This window comes from Rhinolophus sinicus, chromosome 17 (genome assembly GCF_057876585.1).
Source record: "Rhinolophus sinicus isolate RSI-liver-muscle chromosome 17, RSI-T2T, whole genome shotgun sequence".
In the NCBI taxonomy this organism is placed as follows: domain Eukaryota; kingdom Metazoa; phylum Chordata; class Mammalia; order Chiroptera; family Rhinolophidae; genus Rhinolophus; species Rhinolophus sinicus.
Window position 1 is genome coordinate 174,933,015 of NC_142517.1, and position 21,150 is coordinate 174,954,164.

Here is a 21,150-nt window from a genome sequence, read left to right on the forward strand (position 1 = left end):
TGGGTGAGCCGTTGGACTCAGTGTTGTATGTTTAGTTTGAAGTTGGACTGTCCAGATGGGAATGTGTAGCACAGGTGATATTATAAGCCTGCAGCACAGTGGAGAGGTTAGCACTGGGGATACAGGATCTGGGACTGTTAAAGCCAGGAAGGTGCCTAAGATCAACAAGCACGGATTGTAGTGGAAGAAGAGAAATGGGCTGAGGAAGACCAGTTACGAACGACTGTGTCCAAAATTTTACTCCAAGTTTCTGATCTTGCTGAAATTTTGGTCTGTGTTTTATTGCTTAAAGTAAGTATCCTCATACTGAAGAATATTCTGTGTTATGAGGATTGTGATGTATGGCATTTACTGTAACCTGTGTCCACATTGTGCTTCAAGAGCAATTGACTTTCTCAGCGCTCCAATGCCATCGTCTGAACCAGGCACATCTCTGTGAGTGTGTGTAAGCGGACCAGAGACATAATTAGGGGAAAGAAAAACATAAAGGGAATAGAAGGCATAAAGATGGAAAGAAAGAAAAGTAGAGAATGGAAATAGCCACTCTCCTTAGGGGAACGCTTCTTCCAGTCCTTATTAATGAAAGGCAGTGGCACACAGTGGTTACACACACAGGCTGGAGTCAGATAGCCTGGGTCAGAGGCTGGCTCTCCCACTTGGAACTGTGTGGCCATGGACAAGTTACATATCTCTGTTTGTGATCTGTAAATGCGGATAGTGTTACCATGTCTCCCCGAAAATAAGACCTAGCTGGACAATCAACTGTAATGTCTCTTTTGGAGCAAAAATTAATATAAGACCTGGTCTTTTTTTAATATAAGACTGGGTATAATAGAATATTAATATAATATAATATAATATAATATAATATAATATAATATAATATAATATAATATAATATAATGCTGGGTTATAATATAATTAATATAATATAATAAATATAATGAATATAATATAATACCGGATCTTATATTAATTTTTGCTCCAAAAGACACATTAGAGCTGATTGTCCGGCTAGGTCTTATTTTCAGGGAAACAGGGTAGTACCTACTTCTTAGTTATTTTATGACTAAATGACATAAAACAGCAATTGTTTAGAATAGTGACTGGTATATAGTAAGAGTTCAGTTAATTTTTTTTTTCACTATGTCAGTCTTCTGATATATTATGTTGCTCATAACTACAAGACCTATTGAATCTGATTAAAAATACAGTGACTTATTATTATAATGTCAGAAGTGTATAGATCATTAAGGCTGCAAAGTTAAGATGTTTGTGGCTCTCAAAATAACATTCCCCTCAAACCACTTTGGTCAAATTGAAATTTTCTCCCCCTAATTTATGATGACTGTAAATTGTTTATGTTCTTCTTCATGTCGTTTTTTTAGGACTTGGTGACTATAAGCTACCATCGCTGTCATAGCTGGCATACAGAATGACTGTAATTGTAGCTATTATTATTATTTGTACGTGGGTAGATTTCTGTTTTTCTATTCCTTTCCTCTTTACCTTCAAAGACTTAGATACTCATTTTTATAGGAAGAGCCTCTTAGCTACTTCAAATAAAGATTCTCATTATTAAACTATAAGCTGTAGAGTCTCAAAAGTAGAAGAATTTATGATCAAGAACTGAAAGAGTATAATTTGGTTTTTGTAGTCCCTTAAAAAGAACATCTTTGCAAAGAAAGATATTACCATATTATGTCATAGCTATTAGGCTGACTCTTTAATAACAGCATTACTGATAATTGAGCTATTCATAGTTCAGAACAAAAGGCCATTGTTGCAAAGCAGTTTAAGTGAAGCCAGGGAGTTTAGTTATTGGTGTCATATTTGGTTTGTTTTCTCTTCCACCTTTGGTGGCTGCGTTGACTGAGGCACTCACTGAATTAAAGAGCAGGAATAACTCCATATGAGCTGTAGCTTTTGTGGTTGCGGACGGCCCCCCTCAGGGTCTCACAGGTCGAGGTGATAGTCTTTGATGTACGCACCACCCAAGAGTAAAGACAGCCTCCACAAATTCATTACCTGGACAGCAACTGTGAAGACCAATTCAGCGGCCTATGGTAATACTCAAATTGGACATTTCCTATGGCCTGAAAATTGCATTTTAAGGTATACACTGGGACATACTCTTATACATGTGTAGAAGGATGTGTACAAGAATGCTTACTTGCTTACTGCACCTTTCTGATCGTGAAAAAGAGAAGCAATCTAAATATCCATCAACTGGGGAATGGATATGCTCAATATGGTATAGTCACAGGATGGAATATTATGCAGAAGTAAGAAGGAAGGGACTAGATCAATATGTCAGCATGGGAAGCTCTCAAAAATATGTCGAAGCAAGTTTTAGAATGATGCAGTTTGGTACATTTATGCAAATTTTAACAACACATTTCAAAAGTTAAACATATTTTTATGGACATACCTACATGTATAGAAAGCCATTTAAATTTGGAGAGAGAAAATACATTCCAAATTCATTATTAGCCCTAGTTTTCTGGACAGGACATAAAAAGAAGGGAACTGGGACAGGGAACGAAGAGGACAAGGAGAACCTACACTTTATCTGTAATATTTAATTTCTTTAAGGAAACATGGCAAACTATTCACAATTTTCAATTCTTTGTGCTAGATACATTATTCTCAACTCTTCTTTTAGTATTTTCTATTGGAAAATAGCTTGAAGCTTAAGTCTACTTATCGTGGATCAATTATCCTATAGAAGAACCAAATACGTATGCGTGTGTGTGTATATATAGCTGTATATGTTTAAAAAGACATATTGGATCCAAATATATCAAGTAAACATTGAAATTTTGCACCCCTAATATGTACATCACCCACACATTTTTCCTTAAGTAGCATAAACATAAATGATTAAATGTCTACTTTATATCATTATCATGTCTTCAGGTCTTATTCCCCTCTCTTTAAAATGAGATCAGGTGCAAATTTACAGTATCTCATTAGGAATTGTATTCAAACTATACCAAACAACCCTGATTTGGGTAGTAATTATATTTTTCTATATATATAAAAAGAAACCAAGGTACCGAAACAGCCAAGTGGTGTCCCAAAGATTATAAAGTTGCATACTGGCAGTGAGTCCAAGTATGTGTGTTTGCACCAGCTGTTTAATATCTTGAGTCATACAGTGTCAACTGACTGCTTTTTTTTTGTATAAGTCAAAAACCTAAGTAATCTGGCTTATTATATTTCTACTTATCCATGGAAATATTTGGTAGATTGCAATTATATAATTTTGTAGGATACTTTGAATTGTGGATAAGAAATGTTCTTAGAAGCTTACTTCATGGCCTACCTCTCCAAAGCCTTTCCGACTGGAAGCAAGAATACCATTCCATTCTTGTTTCTGCAGTATTCAGCATCTTTTCTTTGCCTTTTCTCTGCTGCAAACATCTTTGAATAGTAATCCATAAGCAGACAAGAAGTAACTTAACTTTTTCTTTCCTTTAAAAAGATAACATGTAGAATTAAAGCCCAGACATTATCAGAAAGAATCAGTGTTAGGTTACATTTGTCTAGGTTCTTTATCTTTGAACCATGCTACTGCTGAGTACAGTGAGGGATCCTAAGTGATGGAGTGTTGGCGGTAATCCTTGGTTATGATTGTGGGATGTTGGCCGGGCTTTTCATTCCATTTAAGAGAATGAGAAAGAGAAGGGAGCACATTGGTCTAGCCTTGAAGCCAGTCATCTTCCTAAGCCCTGGACGGAGTGCTGGGTAGTCTGGTAGCTATCCTGTTTCCTTTTATTCTTCTTTTTGCCAGTTTACCTATAAAGAGAGCATGTGTGCACTTGACCTAGATTGAAAACCCACATTTACCATGTCTGACCTTGGATATGTCAGCAGTTTAACTTCGTTAAGCCTAAGGTTCCTCATTTGTAAAATTGGGGTAACAATTGTACCTAACTTCATAGCATCATTATTTTATTAATATTAATAAGCTAATGCATAACACATAGTGCTCAACTATAAACAGTAGGTAGTATTATTACTGTTGGTATTCCCTTCTTCAATAAGTATTTATTAAGCATGTACTAAGCCAGAACATGAAGTCTCGATGAATATATCTCTAATGTCCTCTTGATGTTGTTCCCTCATAATACAAGGCCTTCATCCTAGAGTGAGCCTCCATTCCCCCTTAGGAACGGGAACCCCTGCATTTCTGTGGGACTGGAAAAACCCCACTCTGGAGGGAATACGATGCCCAAAATAGCCTAAGGGCTTAGGTGTGATTTTTCTGTGCCTAGGGCTTATCTGGTAAGTGCAGTGTAAACTGAGAAAGAAAACAAACCAAAACTAAACTGGCAAACAAATCAATTATTATTTTTTTAATAACAAATGCCTGAACGTAGAATTGTTTTTTATTGCCTTGCCTCAGGAATACTACTAATAGCTAGGATATATTTTATTCCACAGAGAAAATTCTTGCATCTTTTACAGGGAACAATTTTATGCTCAGTTTCCTAATAGGCTAAATCACAAAATCATTGTTTCCATTTCTAATTTCTTAATCACCAATAAAAATAAATGGAAATATTATTATTGTAGGCTTTATAATTTATAGTTTTCATAAATATTTTTATTGTTACAACCCCCCTGCAAAACACTTAAGTTTTATTATATTCATTTTACAGTGGCTTGATGAGAGCCAGATTTCCTCCATTGGTGGAAAGGCCATGTTTACTTCCTGGGGGCCTGGGGTGGAGCACCTGAGAACCTGCAGCCAAGGTTCACGGAGCTCCAGGGTAGGTTCCTAACTGAGTTAGAGAGTGGGGGTATGAAGAATAGAGAAGCATGTTGCTATGGACTTAATTGTGTCCCCCCCCAAAATCCATAACGCCCAGCGTGATGGTATTTGGAGCTGAGGCCTTTGGGAAGTAAGTCAGGTTAGATGAGATCATGGGGATGGGCCCTCATGATGGGATGGGTGTCCTTATAAGAAGACACTGCAGAGCTTGCTCTAGCTCTTTCTCTCAGCCATGTGAGGGCACAGTGAGCAGTCTGGTTTGACTGCAAACCAGAAAGAAGGTCTTCATCAGAACCCAACCGTGCTGGTACCCTGACCTTGGACTTCCAGCCTCCAGAACTGTGAGAAAATAAATTTCTGTTGTTTAAGCCTCCCAGGCTGTGGTATTTGCTGTGACAGCCTGAGCAGACTAAGGCACATGTCTAAACAGATAGAGCATGGAGAGCCTGAGGAGGTTATAGAGGGCTGGGATTCCTAAAGATTCTAAGACTCAGAGGACACTAGACAAGGACCTGTGGCCTAACATTGGGATGACACTAGGAGTGAGTCCAGCAGTGGAAAACTGATTTTTCTGCATGGTATGCATTCCTGGTAGCATGTACATTGATTAGTTGGATAGATCCACCATGAAAGCATAGGAAGAAACAGATTTGCTATGATTTAGCCAAGATCCACCCTTCCGAGTGGTGGAGTAGGGACTCAGTCCGGGGTCTCAGGCTTATAAATCCCATGCTTTTTCCAATATATCAGATAGTAATGTTGGTATTCATCAGAGTAGATGAAAACTAGCATCATTACTAATTCCTTACCCTTAATCAAGTTACCATTAATTACTATTACTCTATTATTAATTAAGTTATTACTATTAAATTATTCTTAATTCTGTTAATGATATTTTGTTAGAAACAGGTTTCAAATACAGGTAGAGTACTCTAGCAAATCTTTGTGTAACAAGATTTTTAAGGTAGAGTGATCATCAATTTTTTTGCGTATGTGAAAAAGAGCACTTTTACATTTTTCACAGTTTGCCTCCTCAATGCAGCCCACATGCAGCCTGCACGCAGGGCAGAAGTCCTGGCTTACGCTGCCTTCTCCCTCAGCACAGCACCTGAGCTTTCTGGGGCTGCCTCATCAGAAATTGTTATATGGCCCATTTTATCTCCTAACACAAAATTTTGCTTCTTGGTAAACTCTTCTGTTGCGATCTAGGATATTGGGCTGCTGTTGAGTGGCATTTGCTTTTCTACTTTCCTCTTACCCCCATGCTCCTAATGATTCATCAAAGTTTAAAATGTTAACCATCCTCTAAAGCCAACTCAAACATACATCCACCATTCTTAATCCAAGTACACAGCTATTATCAGAAACATAACTATACTAACACAGTCAGTCCCAGTCTCCACGGGTCCTGTAGGGCAAGGGGGCAATGACTTTGACCTTCTACTGGCCAACCAACTCTGTGACCCCTTTCTACCTCTCTGGACCTCTATTTCCTTATCTCTCTATAATAAGAGGGTTGGACTTGATGTTGTGGCTTCTTTTAGTTCTGACTCTAATGACCTAATTTTCGAATTTGGTTGGTTTTAATATGTGAAAAACCATACATCAGACCTGCCCACCACCCCAAGGACTCAGACTTGAATGGTGTTTCCTAACAAGTCAGAAATGTACACAAAGCCATTCATGTAAACTCATCCAGGCCATGCCGTGACAACAGACTATCTAGCCAGTGATGGGGAATGTGATTTATGATAGTAGTTGCTGGGATCTGAATAAAGAATTTTCTTTCTTCAAAGCCAGTTGACTTGAATGAAAGTTAGAACCCTGAACTGGAGACATTTCTCCATGCACTAGCTCAGACAGAATTTGTATAAGACTTGGCTGTTCTAGCTGAAATATTTGCATTTTATTTAATGGTAGCTTACAGATTTGCACAATGTTTTGTAGTTTTCCTTTACATGTCTATTTGATCTTTTCAAAACCCCTATAGTATAACCAAGGCAGTTGTGACCATTCCTGGGACAAGTCCACACTCCCAGGAGGCCTGTGTCATGGATTCCACCTCTTCACTGTGCTGCCCATGTGAAAACAAATTAATTAGCACTGTTTGTCAGAACCTTTCATTTTATATCAACCACTGGAAAAGTAAATAGCAATCTCCTAGATAACATAAATGAGTAAATATAGTTGGATTAGATCATACAAATGCTAGGCTAGCAGTCCTCCTCTAAGGGTACAGCTGACTTTAGAGACCCAGAGAAGCGGCCACTGGTAGTCCATGTTTTATTTGTGGTCCACGGAGCAATGGCTCTTGAGTAATACACCGGCATTCTTTACTCAACTTCGGAGTTGTAAGTAATCTTGGCGGTCATTTTTGTGGCTGAACTGTGTCCCCTGAAAATTCATACATTGAAGTCCTAAGCCCCCAGCACCTTAGAATGTGACTGCATTTGGAGACAGGGTCTTTAAAGAGGTAGCTAAGTTAAAACGAGGTCATTAGGGTGGGCCCTAATCTACTATGACCTTTGTCCTTGTGAGAAGAGATTGGGACACAGACACACACAGAGGGAAGACCACATGAAGACATAGGGAAAAGATGGCTATCTACAAGCCAAGGAGTGGGTTCTCAGAAGAAACTGAATCCTGCTCACACCTTGATCTCAGACTTTTAGCCTCCAGAATTGTAAGAAAATTAATTCTGTTGTTTAAGCCACCCAGTCTGTGGTATTTTTTTACAGTAGTCCTAGCAAACTAATACCGTCACATAGGCCTAGCTTCATCCAGTTTAAGTCTCTTCCTCCTAATCCTTGGAAGATGGTTATTTTGCCTTGGCTTGGCCACTTCTGGTGACGTGGAACTTGCTTCCTTACAAGGTAGATTAAGATCTTATGTCACTTAGGACTCTTTCACTTGAGGTGGCAGACAACCTTACCCAGAGTGGCTTAAGTCTAACTGAAAAGTCTAGCAAGTGGCCTTAGGTGTAGCTATAACCAGGTCTCAAATGCTGCAGTCAGAACCTGAGTCTCTCCATCTCCTCTGTCTCCTACTGGGTAGGCTTCATTCCCAGGCCTATGCTGGAGGTCCCAGGCAGGTCCAGGCTCTCATATTCCCAGGATCAAGTCCAACTGAAAAGAATGCTGCATTCCCTTGTTTCTGCCTAGCAGCTAAAACAACATTATCTATTGTATTGACTGCCCACAGGTCTGATTTTAGGCTAACACAGCCTTCTCCCTCTTCAGCAGAAAAGCCCTTCATATAGTTCAGTCCCTCCTACAGGTCTCTAATTCCCTCAGGGATTTCCCCCAGAACTTCTTATCCCAGACTCGCCCTCTTTGTTCCCCCTTCTTATTCTGCCTTCTCTCCCCCCTCCCCCCATCTCTCAATTCTTCCCACTTCCTCTTATGGTCTGGCCAAAGTCAAAACAATGGGATTATTATCTCCTTTTGGTTTAGTCATGATATTCTTTCAGCCTGAATTTTGGTGAACTTGTTTATTTCCCTCAAATTTAGCTTAGGTTCAACTAAAACCCTTGAGGTCTTTTTCAAGTTAAGTGCTATGCCGCATGTCAATGATTCTTATCTGCAAATTATAGAATTTGTATTTTACATATACCTCAGGCTATCTCATAGAAATTTTTTTAACAAAGTCATAGTGTGTGTGTGTGTGTGTGTGTGTGTGTGTATTCATTTGACTTTTTCCCAAATGGAAACTATAACAACAAAACAGCATATTGTGTCTTCCGAATGGTTGGGTTCCATTAATCAAGCTTCTGTTTTGTTTTAAACATCCTTATTTTTCTACCTGGAGATATACACAATCTAAGAAAAATATACAGATAAACTAAAAGAACAATGGAGAGATGTAAATATGGCCAGGAACCAGCACAGGAACCTGGCTGATGGTTACCATAATTATACTCTTAGCTTATCAGTCACATGGAGAGGAAAGAGTTGAAAGCAGCAAAATAAAGAATGACTGAAGACCTGCAGAGACTCAGACTTCACTTTTACCTTTTCTTTTTCTTGCCAAATGAGTAAAGGAAGTATCAGTAGCTGCACAAAACATACACAGCTATAATTGAATCTTTTCTGCCATTCACTCTTCTGACATACAGTGTGGTTGTTATGCTCTGCTTGGTGACAGGAGCTTGGTGGCTTCCAGGATCTCTACTGGTGATCCCTTTGGCTATGCCACTGATTCTTTGAGCTTTGTGGCTTGTACGCTAACTCACTCTTCTGGTGAGATAGGCCTGTGGGGAGTCACGAGCCAGGTTATCTGCTTGTGCACATGTGTTGAGGATGTACTGCATGGGTGCTTCAGGATTCCCCAAATAAGCAAACTGTAGTCAGCAATTCATTGAGTTATTTTTGTCCACATAAATGACTTAATATTTATATTCAAGCATAGCCTATTAACATTAATCAAAAATGTTGCCAAATATGGACATCCATTTTTTTATCATCCTAGTTCTAGGCCTCTTTTATAAGTCAGTTCATTCTTTCACATGCTGATCACTTATTCCTATACCATAATCAGGTGTGTGTGTATATATATATGTATATGTATATAATTATAAGGATAATATGTGCATAATTTATGTTTACACCTTGTTTACCACCATATCCCTGGCAGTTGGCACAGAGTATGCAGTAAATATTTGTTGAGTGATGTTCTATTTAAAGTATTCATATTTTCTCTTTGTGAATATCTATTGAGTGCCCACTATGATCAAGCACTGGAGAGAAAACTGAGCCAACACTGTATGAAATAGACCTCACCCTGTGTGGAGCATACCGTCAGGTTGTCGTGTGGTTACAACTGAGATAAGGGTTGTGAGAAGAGGCATAAGCTGCTGTGGTCACATATAAAGGAGCTGAGTGAGATCTGGACATCAGGTCACAGTTAGGGATGGATGGGGACAGTGGCCCAGTGGGTCCATTTGTCATGCATGTGGCTGGAGGACAGAGAGCTAGGCAAAGCGTTGTTCCAGATAGGCTACAAGGAAAGATGTTTTATAATAGAATCTTGTTTTCTGTAATCAGTTTTAAGTCAAGGATTCCCATTGTATTACATATTTTTTCTGATGATCGAGGCAGCTCATGAAGCAAACAAGTGCTTTTTCTTAAGTCTGTCTCCACGGACTGCCATTTCCTTTGTCCAGAAAGAATATGATGATGGTAATGCTGATTATTTCATGTGCCTTTCCTATTTGTATGACTGGATGACTTACTCATAGCCAATCTCACAGCCAACAACAGATTCACAAGCTAGGAATAATATTGAATACTAACTTAGCTAGCATGCTGTACTGTTTTTAAGGCAATATAGAAACCTAGATACTGATACCTTCAGGTTGGGGGGCCATAGGTCAAACATCATATATGATTTACTTTGCCTATATAACTTCATGAAACACAGTGACTGATCTCTCCTCATTCTTTGAGAAAATAGATATACATATGGGGAAAAAATTCAAAGAGTATTAGATATATCCAGTAAAATCTCTCCCCGACTCTGTGGGACAGCCCCTAGTTCCGCTCCCTAGAGACCATCAGTGATATCCTTCCAGAGATACTCTGTGCACATGTAAGTGCATACATGTATATATAATTCTCTCTCTCTGACATAAATATTAGAATGCTATACATACTAATCTGCAGTAACTTTTAGTTTCTTTAGATGTAATTAGTGGTTGGTGGATTAATGATAAATCATAACATATTTACAACTTATACATTATAGAACACAAAAGTATAAAAACATCTGCTAATCTTTTGATGTAGAGCCACGTCTCTCCTTTGAAAACAATTCTGCTGATTGGGGTTAAACCATACCTATAATCTATGATTTCCATCAGTTTTGGTTTCTTTAGTGTGGAACACGAACTTAAAGATACTTTCAAACAATCTGAGAACACAATTATTTCAGTGTTTTATTATTTTAACCCCTATTTTTTATGGTTGTTTTTCCCATTTAAAAGGTTTCGTTTTCACCTTTTAAATCTTTATTGTTAATATAATTATCAAAAAGCACATAATTCACTATACAAACTCAAAATCTACAGAAATATACTCTTTAAACAGTGAAAGGCAAATTTCTAAAATAACCATCGATCATGCTTTGGTTCCTGTCTCCTTCTAGATTTGTTTATATACTAATATAACGTGAATATGGATACACCCCCCCCCCACACACACACACACACGACATTTCATGATAATGACCAGGAAGCCATTGTTTTAAGAGACTCATCTAGTGGTTCTCAACAGGAGGTATTTAGAAATGTGTGGGAGGCATGTTCAGTTGTTTCATAGACTGGCATTTAATACGTAAGGGCCAGGGATCCTAAACATCCCGCAGTGAGTGGGCGGGCCCCATGTGATAAAGAATTACACCATCCACAGTGATGTTGGCCAATTGAGAAACACCATTTTTAAGAGAACAGTGCTTCTTTTTGCCTTCATATTTTATCAGTTTACATTAAATTATGTTACTATAGATTCACTGAGTACTTGAGTAAGGCAGACTTCTTTTGACTACAAAGATACAAAAAGACACTGTCCTTATCTCCCAGGAACTCAAAGTCTTCTGTGTGCAACAACTGTAGACTGTGACAAGCTTTCTGGAGTATAACAGTGGAATGGGGAGGTAGATCAATTGTACTTGGAGACATCTGGGAAGGTTTCTTGGAAGGGGTGATCCCTTTCAAGGATAGGACTCTCACAATTAGAGGTACTAGTGCCAGAAGTCATGTCTTGGAAAAAGGGAGAAATGTGTCATTAGCTCTGTCACTTATGGCTAAGCACGTCACTTGGTCAGTCCCTGACTCTGTGGCCACGTCTTCTCCCCTCTGTCTGGCTGCTTTTACTACCATTGTGGCGTGAGAAAAGTGTACCGTGTTTCCCTGAAAATAAGACCTAGCTGGACCATCAGCTCTAATGCATCTTTTGGAGCAAAAATTAAGACCGGTATTATATTATATTAAATTTTATATTATATTATATTATATTATATTATATTATATTATATTATATTATATTATACCCGGTCTTATATTAAAATAAGACCAAGTCTTATATTAATGTTTGCTCCAAAAGACGCATTAAAGCTGATGGTCCGGCTAGGTCTTATTTTCGGGTAAACACAGTACCATGATGGTAGCTTGGGCCACTTGGCTTGGGGTAGGAATTCCAAGGAATGCCAGCTATGATCCTTTCAAAACAGCCAGCCCTGGGCATGAGGCACAGGATGGTGGGAAATGCCACCACGAAAGGACGAAAAAGGAGAGAGAGGACAATAGATTCTAGACCATTACAATAAAACCCTGTTCGGCTAGAGGAGCAGAGAAATCCTGGCAGGACATTCACAGTAACATTACATCATGGAGGCTGGTAGAGAGAAGGGGGAGTGGATATGAGACGAGGAATTTTCTAGACTAAAATTTAACTCTTTCAAGGTCTAACCTTATATTTTAATTATTTTCTGAAGAATTTCCTGCCTTCTTCAACTGACCATAGGGAACATCATCTTACTAAGGTCATCAGTACGATGAATGATTATGCTAGAAATCAAGCTGCATTTGGGGAGGGTGGCACTGGTTACATCGAATGCTTACATCAGACACCAGAATCTTGACTGTAATTAGCAGCTGATGTCTGTCTGGTCTGGAAGGACATCTGTAACAATACATGAAGGAACTTTTTTAAATGACAACTTTATATAGACCAAAAAAGGACGACCTGGGCATGATACGGAACCTAACCTAAGAGTGAGACATACTGTTTACTGTTCAGAAAACCTCACCTGCTTCCTACATGAGGCCGACTGTAGACTGTCTTCCAAGTGTCTGGTATGAAGGACCAGCCTTTTTTTTTTTTTTTTTTTTTTTTAATTGGGGAATATTGGGGAACAGTGTGTTTTTCCAGGACCCATCAGTTCCATGTCAAGTCATTGTTTTCAATCTAATTGTGGGGGGCTGCGCAGCTCACTAGCCCACATGGGAATCGAACCAGCGACCCTGGTGTTATGAGCACTGAGTCAACTGGCTGCCCCATGGGACCAATCTTTCTCATTAGGAACTGATGAAAACTCTAGCTAAGGAATTGTGTAGCTAATGAAATTGTCTGAGTCGTCTGTAACCTATTTGGAGTGATGCTTTCTGAATCTTGGTTTATTGCCAGTCGATCCTCATCTCCCACCATACCTTTGAGCAACACTTGTGTGCACTCGAACCTGTGCATCTTTGTGTGAGGGCTTGTGATGCAAATTACAGAGAATTTTTAGTCTATCTGCAAACACTCCACTTCCGAATGATAAAAACAGTCTTCATCCAGGGTATTTTGTTTTTATCCAGTGGTGTTTTTTGTTTTGGGTTTTTTGGTTTTTGTTTTTTTTGTGTGTGTGTGTTTTTGAGGAACTTTTATGTTTCTCCAGTAGAGAGGCTTTGCAGAATGCCTGCTGCCAGTTCCTCGTTGGGCTGAGATTGGGTTCTCTCTGTGTGGTGCTGCTCTTTTGTCTCTCAGATCTGAACACTGTAGAATAATCCTGCTTAGGTCTTTCTTTGCTCTCATACCCTGTGTTGGCTCTGGAATAAAGAATAATTTCCAGATTGGATCTGGACTGGAATAGTTCACTCATCTTTTCATAAATCCTTAGACTTTGATCCTTTTTATATCTTTCAATACCTTCTCTGTCTGCAAACATTTGGGGTTTCATGGTTAACCTTTGTTCCCATTGTTCCCTCTGCCTGTTACGCTCTCCCACCTTTTTGGTTCAGTTACTTCTAACCCAGGTGTCCCTGAATCCCCATGGGGAGAGCTAAGGGCCTCTGCACTTTGTGCCCACCTCTTAGAGTATTATATTTTAACTTACTTGCTTATGTGTCTGTCTCCCCATGAGGCTGTAAGTTCCTTGAAGGCAAAGAGGATTTTTATTCCCTTTGAGTCCAGCATAGTCTATGGTATATAGTGGTATTTCAGTGTTTGTTGAGCAAAATTCATGTTCATTGTGGTTGAGAGGGGTTCTTGGAGCAGCATGCAGCCATATTATAGACGGTTAAAATTAGAAAAGTAGGGATCATACCTAACCTACACTCTGTTAGGAATTGCAGAATGATTCACAGTTAATTGTATCTGTATTTGAATACCATCTGTCTGGAAGAAACAAAATACTGGTTTTATTATAAGACTACCACGAATTTGTCCTATCTATTGTATCCTGTGAATTGTGGTTGTATAAATTAGAATCTCATAAACATTTTTTCTCTTACTGTTATATTTTGCTCAAATACATAATCTAGGTGTTTGACAAGTGATTTGGGTTTTCCACAGTGCAATGTTTTCTGCTGAATCATTTGCTTCCTTCCAGTTGTATCCCTCTTTATAGATGAGTTCCTTTGCGCCTACTTTTCTACTTACTGACTTACGTTGTGAAATAGGAACGTGATGGTGTTGTCTCTGAGCTTTTTCATTACAGGTGTTCAGTACATATCTATATCTGACAGAGAGGCATTTTTCAGGCTATTCTTCTATGTTTCTAGACCTCAGAGTGGCCAGGAAAATTCTAGGTCCCTGAACATGCGCTGTATATTCAACATAAAGAATTGGATTGTCCGGAAGATGATTTAGTAAAACATATTATAAATTCCATTTTATTAGCAAATCATTAATTTCATGGGAGTGAATGTATTGTTTGCCAAGGCTGCAATGACAAAGCACCACAGACTTGACGGCTTAAAAAAACATGATGCAGAAATGTATTTTCTCACAGTTCTGGAAGCTAAAAGTCCAAGGGGACGGTATCAGCAGGATTTATGTGTTCTGAGGACCTCTCTTCTTGGCTTGTCTTAGTGTTTCCACCTGTGTCTGTGTCCTAATCTCCTCTTCTTATTAGGGACACCAGTCACATTGGATTAGGGCCCCACCCATGTGACACCATTTTACTATCACTACCTCTTCAAAGGCCCTCTCTCCAAATACACTCTGAGGTGCTAGGGTTTAGGACTTTACCATATGAATTTGGGGTGGGGGAAGGAAGACACACAATTCAGCCTAGAACAGTGAATAACATGGCAGTTTAAATATTCCACTCGGTTATTAAAAAGATCCTTAGGTTGCTGAGATATTTTTCAGTGACTATTCAATGAATACGTGTCTACTTCTTTCCCTTTTTATAAATCAAAATGCTGCCTTTCTTTCTGCACATCATCTTACCTTTGCTGATATCTTGAAGTCACTGGCTTCCCCAGAATAATAGTTGGTGAAGAAGGAATGTAGCGCCCCTCTCTCTTTCGGAATTCGGGAATAAAGGTTTTGTCAGAAAACAGAAGGTTACTTGGTTTCTCTTCTTTAAAATAATAATAATAATAATAATAAAATTAGGCTACCATTTATTGAGTACTTATTTGGGGTGACTCACTGGGTTGTAATTATCACAACAAGCCTGCAGAGTAGATGTTACTCTCCGTACTTGATAAAAGAGGAAAGTGAGGCTCAGAGAAAGTAGCCTGCCCTAGATGCTTCTTATTTTGCTTTTTCTCCTCTAAGGTATCTGTGGGGTCCAGAAGGACTATCAATTGTGAGATTAGAATGTGGGGGGAAGAAGTGAAGTACATGTCAAGCTCATAGATACTTGACTTGTTGGTGGCAATTTGAAACTAAAGGGTCCCAGAAGTTATGGCGTCCAGTGATTGAATTCCACATGAGTGGAAGTTGGAAGGCATAATACAGTATACCTCTTACACTGGGCTGATTGACTCTGGGTTACTTTAGGCCAGGACCTTTGGACTATGGGCTGGATTGAATAACAGTTGTCATAGTAACCCTGATTCAGAGGTGGGCTTAAAAGAAAGGGTAGGGATAGGCGATATGAACACAAGGAAGATGGATTACTAAATTTTTTTAGGATGGGATTGTGGGAAAGTATCACTGGGAGCTGCTTGGAATGAGCTAGACCATTGGCTATCTACCCTAGCTGAGTACCTGAATAATTGGGGAGCTTTCAAAAGCACAATGCCTGGGTGCCAGCACTAGAGATATTCATTGAGAGTGGTGTGGGCCTTGACATCTGCAGTTATTAACAGTTACCTGAGTAAATCTGACATACAGCCAAAATTAAATAGAACTAGTGAGCTAGGCCATGGGTTGGCAAGCTACGTCCCACGGACCAAATCTGGCCTACTGCCTGTTTTTTTATGGCCCATGAACTAAGAATGGTTTCTATACTCTTAAGTGGTTGAAAAAAATCACAAGAAGAATAATATTTTGTGATACATGAAAATTATATGAAATTTAAATTTCAGTGTTCATAATTCATATTTTATTGGAATACAGCCACCCATGCTCCTTCATTTACATATTGCCTATGGTTGCTTTCATGCTGCAACAGCAGAGTTGAATAGTTGCAAGACACCTACAAAGCTTAAACTATTTACTGTGTGGCCCTTTATAGAAAATGTTTGCTGATCCCTGAGTTAGGCTAAGTTGAGCTCATCAACAGCTGGTTTAGAACTTAAAAGGAAGACATAGGTTTGCATAACTTGTGTGTTTGTGTAGTGTATGTTGCATTTTAATTTCCTGTGGGCTTTTGTTGTTTCCTAGCAGAAAGACCCTGGTTGATAGATCTGTAGCAAGTTTGTTCAACAATTTTTTTTAATCAAAGAGGACTGAAACATATACTTTTTTCCCTCTAAACATACAAGTACGAAGAACATAATGTCCACAGAATATAACCCAGACCTTTTCAATACTGAGGATCTCCTAAATCCCTTCTAATACCCATTTCCTATCCCATTCCTCAACCCTTTTTTTGTCTTTCCCCCATCCTTCTGTTCCATGTTTGTAGTTAATACCAGCACGAAGCCTCAAAGCACTTCCTTTCCTTGGTCCAATGTTGGAAAAAGAATATTGATAGGAATGATTTTAATATAAAAATATAGTTGAGCAAGATTAGGAAAATACCACTGATTCTCATATTGGTTTATTTCTTTTACCGTCTAGTTTTCATCCACTTGAATTTAGAAAACAAGAAAAGCATTAAGGTTAGGAAAATTAACAGAAAATGGAAAACAATCAAGGAAGAGAAATTCCTACCATTTGGTTGTTTTTTTTGTACAGAGAAGCAGCTACCATTTGTTTCCAAACCAGCCCATCCAGTTCAGAATGAAAAAGATCATAAACTTACGCTTGGATGCACTACTTTGGGCCTTCATTTGTTTTGGTTTCACTCATAATTTTGGTAGTAGTGATTGTTGGGAAAGTAAGCATATGATTTCATGCTTTTTCTGAAAAACAAAAATAAATTAAATGCACTATATCAATTGAACTAATAGGAAAAAGTTTTTGATTTCCAAATAGTTTATTATTCATCACGGGATGATAGTTTTTGATGACCTTGAGAGTCTCCTTGGAACTACTTGGTGTCTTGGGTACTGCAAGTGAGGCCATATTCATATTCACATGTTCTCATTTTTATCCTGTCCTTCCCCTGTCATAGTGAAGTGGCTACACTCCCAGGCATATTTACCCTACAGCCACCTGGGAGGAAGCCAGCAATGTCATTACAGATGGCAGTGTGCCCAGACTATCTTAAAAAAACATTGTCTCGCTGCTAATTAAGTTTCACGAAGGGTGATGTTCGCTTTTATATTAACAAGCATTTTGAAAGGCTGAAGGCAGATAAGGAATTAGAAGAAATCTTATTCCTAGTTCATGGTTTTTTACTTATCCTTTAGCTTCCCCACTCCTAAGTATGGAACACTGCTGGATGATGGATGGTTTGGGCAGGGAAAATATGGGTAAGATTTGCATGTTTTGTATCAGATACTGGGATCTTGACTTCTTTTTCTTTGCTTTCTTCAGGGTTCTGTATATTGGCCTGGCCTGTAATACAGCTCGCTATATTTATATTTCCTATCTGGAAAATGCCTGGACTGTTCTCCCCATGGAAGTTCTTCAAGGTAAGTCAACATCTGGAATTAGAATTATTTTTCTCCCTAACTGAGCTATGACTATGTAAAAGTTCTGTGACCTTCATTCAGCATGTGACTCTACAAAGGAAGGGTGGACCTACTGTTTTATCTGATTTTAAAGTGGTTGTTAAGGAAGAGGTGACATCAGGAGGAGGGGTTCTTCAGTTATTCTGAATGCTGTTCTGTGTTTGCTGAGCCAAACAAAGCTGGATTTGACCCACACCCTTGTAATTAAACAGAGAGGCCTCTAGAATAACCTCTTATGAACAATTATGAGACATACATATCCAAAGGTGGTTTTAAATATAATATTTATCTTTTAATGACTTTGGTGTTTTGTTTTTATAGGTATAAAACTACACTTAATGCAAAAGGTTGTCATAATTATTTTATACCATCAGTTATTTTTTATCACATTTAGTGATTTATAACTATAGTCAGGCTCCTGTTTTCCCATTAAATCTTTGCTCACATATACTGACCTGAGTTCTCTTTGCTACAAGGTACTATTTTCCATCAACATATAACTTTGAAAAAATTCCTAGGAGGCTTTTGCAATGTGGCTTAAGAGCACTGAAAACACGGATATCTGTTCTAAGCTCATTGCCATGGCAGCTCATATAATCCAAACTATATCGTGAAAACCTGTTAGCACCTTGGCGAAACCATTTGGTGGTTGGCATTATGATGACAACAAAGGTTCAGGACAAGGTCACAGGAGTTGAGGTCTTCCGGGACAGCCCAGGCTTCTAAGTCATTAATTGTACTAAATACAGTCTGTGATTATATACAATTTCATTAGCTTTATAAATTGCCATTATTATTTCCGCCAACCCTGAGGATGCAAATGCAACATAGTCAACATAATTAATTTCTTGTCACAATATCTAAGATGAAAGATTCACAATTATATATCTAAACAAAATGCAAGCTCCTTCATCACATCCCACCATAGCAATGGGGGAAGAAAAACCTATCCTAATTGAAAGGATATATAATTTAAATTCACATCATAATTATAAAATTCAAATATATACACACTTTAAAGGTGCTTTTCTCAGGTCTGATGCAATGGTGTAATTGGTGAAACATGATTTTTGTTGATAAATTTATAGAAAATGGAAATTTGGTCTTACAATAAATTATTGTTTATAATAATTAGACCTCTGGAAGAACGCTGAGGTGGGGCATACATCTCAGCATTACGTCATTTAATAACAAAGTACTAAATATGAACTGTAGGAAAGAATTGTGCAGTAACAGTAGGAGGTGTGATCAAACAATACAGTAAATGTTTAAATAAAAAAAAACTATTACAGTAAAGGACACACTGCCATTAATCTCCCTCAAAATAAACCACCTTGCTTCGAACACACTTATGCCATCATTCTTGCCACTTTCTGAAGCAGTTCTGGAAGTCCTCTTTCGTGAGTTGCACTGTCGTGGCTGCCTCGATGTCTTGAATCATTTTGACTGGGGAAGAGCCAGAAGTTGCATGGTGCCAGATCCGGTGAATAAGGTGGATGAGGACACACCGTCATGTTTTTATTTGACAGAAATTGCCATATACCAGAAGCGATATGTGACATGGAGCGTTGTCATGATGGAGGATGAAATAAAGACACTCATGAAAGAGGATTTCCAGAACTGCTTCAGAAAATGCCAAGAACGATGAGATAAGTGGTTTGAAGTGAGGTGGAGTATTTTGAGGGAGATTAATTGCAATGCGTTTTTTACTGTAATAAATTTTATTTAAACATTCACCATATTGTTTGATTACACCTCATATATGCAACACAGTATTTAGGATTTCCCACCTCTAGTGCCTGTTCTGTTCTATGAAGTAGGATCCTCGCCTGACTTAACTGCTTTATTGCTATGCCACAATGTATAGAATCTTTAAAAATAACAAACTGGTATGTCTGCAAAGAAGAAAGTATGTTGTAATAATATATGCATATATTTTTTCTCCTTTTAATTTAATATGAAGCTGGAAAAGGACAGTTTGCTTAAGTGATTCAGGAAAAGAGAGCAAAAGAGAAAAGCCTTTTCATGAAATGGTTAAAGGAACAAAAGAATTTTATAAGGAAAAAGCAAATGCTGTTCTGAATCGAAAAACTTTTTTCCTGTTAATTTATCAAAGCTATATTAAATAGCTACTAAGAATCAGGCAGCATGCTGGGTGCTGGGAATGTAATTTAAAAAAAAACAACCCCATATATTAACTTAGGCCTCAAGGTCTCACTATCTGTTCCAGAACCCAGATGTGTAAACACATAATTACTATACAGTGTGTTAGGTGGAATCAGAAAAATGTGCCAGGTAGCAGAGAAGGAGGTCTGTGGAAGGAATGATTAACTTTGTGAATCAAGGAGTGGGAGGATGAAGATACTATTGAAATATTCCCCAAGGAAATCACCTATGAGCTGGATTTGGGGAGTAGGAATCCACAGGGCGGCCTAAAGAGAGCAGGCATTCTGGCGTAGAGAAGAGCCATGTGCCAAAGCTCAGAAGTGGAAAGCAGAATGGCACCGACAGGGCATCTAAGTGGTGTGCTGCGGCTGGGGCTCAGTGGAGTTATCATTCCAAGCTTCCAACCCAGGACATCGTTTTATAATACATATGTGTATCTCAGGGCAATTATCCCAGGATTGAGGGAGCTGGCCATGTTCTGAATCGAAGCAGGAATTCTGTTTCCTGTGGCAGTCCCCAGTTTATACTGTGTGCTTCATTTAATTCTCCCGTGTGCTGATAGAAACCTAGTTACTGATCTGAAGCAAGTGGAAAGGGGGATCTATAAATACAGGGTCTCCTTGTCTGACAGAGCACTCTGTGACCAGTTCCACAGAGCTCTGTGTGTCTAAAACTGGAGGAGGTGATTTCATTCTCTGGTGCAAGTCAGTGCTGAGTATTTTGGCTGTACATCAAAACCCTGATCCCTTGCCTTTATTTGACCCATGCCCACCCCACAGAAAATAGTTAATCATCCATGTGGAATAAATCCTGCATCACAGGAACATATTTCTGACTGAAAAGATTTGTTTTTAACAGTCTGGATTCGTCCTTTACAAGGCTTGTCCGAATGACGTTAAAGCCCCTGTGCTTAAGGCAGCTCTACTCAAGACACAGTAAAGACGAGAAATGATGATGATGAAACACTGAATGATTTAATTACAGGGCAAGCCCACTGTCATGATAGATGCCACTAAATCCCTTGACTGGAATTGTTACCTGCTCATTACCAAAGACCTAGGCTTAGGAGGGGGAGGGTTGGGGAGTGAGATGTTGGCTCTCATCTTGACAAACCTGATACAGAACAGTCAGCACTTCCATTCTTTGATTCCCAACCAGTGCCACACAAGAGGGTTTCCTTAAAAAATAGAAGTGATTTCTGTCTGTTCAT

General features: G+C 38.7%; 2 protein-coding genes across 5 annotated transcripts in view; one reads left to right on the forward strand and one right to left on the reverse strand.

Moving 5' to 3' along the window:
• NEMP2 (nuclear envelope integral membrane protein 2) overlaps positions 1-21,150 on the reverse strand; it is a 212,248-nt gene that overhangs the window by 52,172 nt on the left and 138,926 nt on the right. The window contains exons 8-10 of one of the 3 annotated variants that reach the window (XR_016019572.1): positions 16,961-17,060; positions 14,992-15,065; positions 3,329-3,477 (exon numbers count right to left, since the gene is read on the reverse strand). The gene's annotated coding sequence lies outside the window, so the exon portion shown is untranslated. Of the gene's footprint in view, positions 1-1,736; positions 3,478-14,991; positions 17,061-21,150 lie in introns of those variants that run through there. The other 2 variants (XR_016019571.1, XR_016019573.1) reach the window with 2 other exon arrangements.
• Positions 1-21,150, forward strand: part of MFSD6 (major facilitator superfamily domain containing 6) — a 61,618-nt gene that overhangs the window by 25,156 nt on the left and 15,312 nt on the right. For both annotated transcript variants that reach the window (XM_019740720.3, XM_019740717.3), the window contains exon 3: positions 17,638-17,735. In XM_019740720.3, the coding sequence (XP_019596279.3) occupies positions 17,638-17,735 (98 nt within the window). The remainder of the gene's footprint in view (positions 1-17,637; positions 17,736-21,150) is intronic.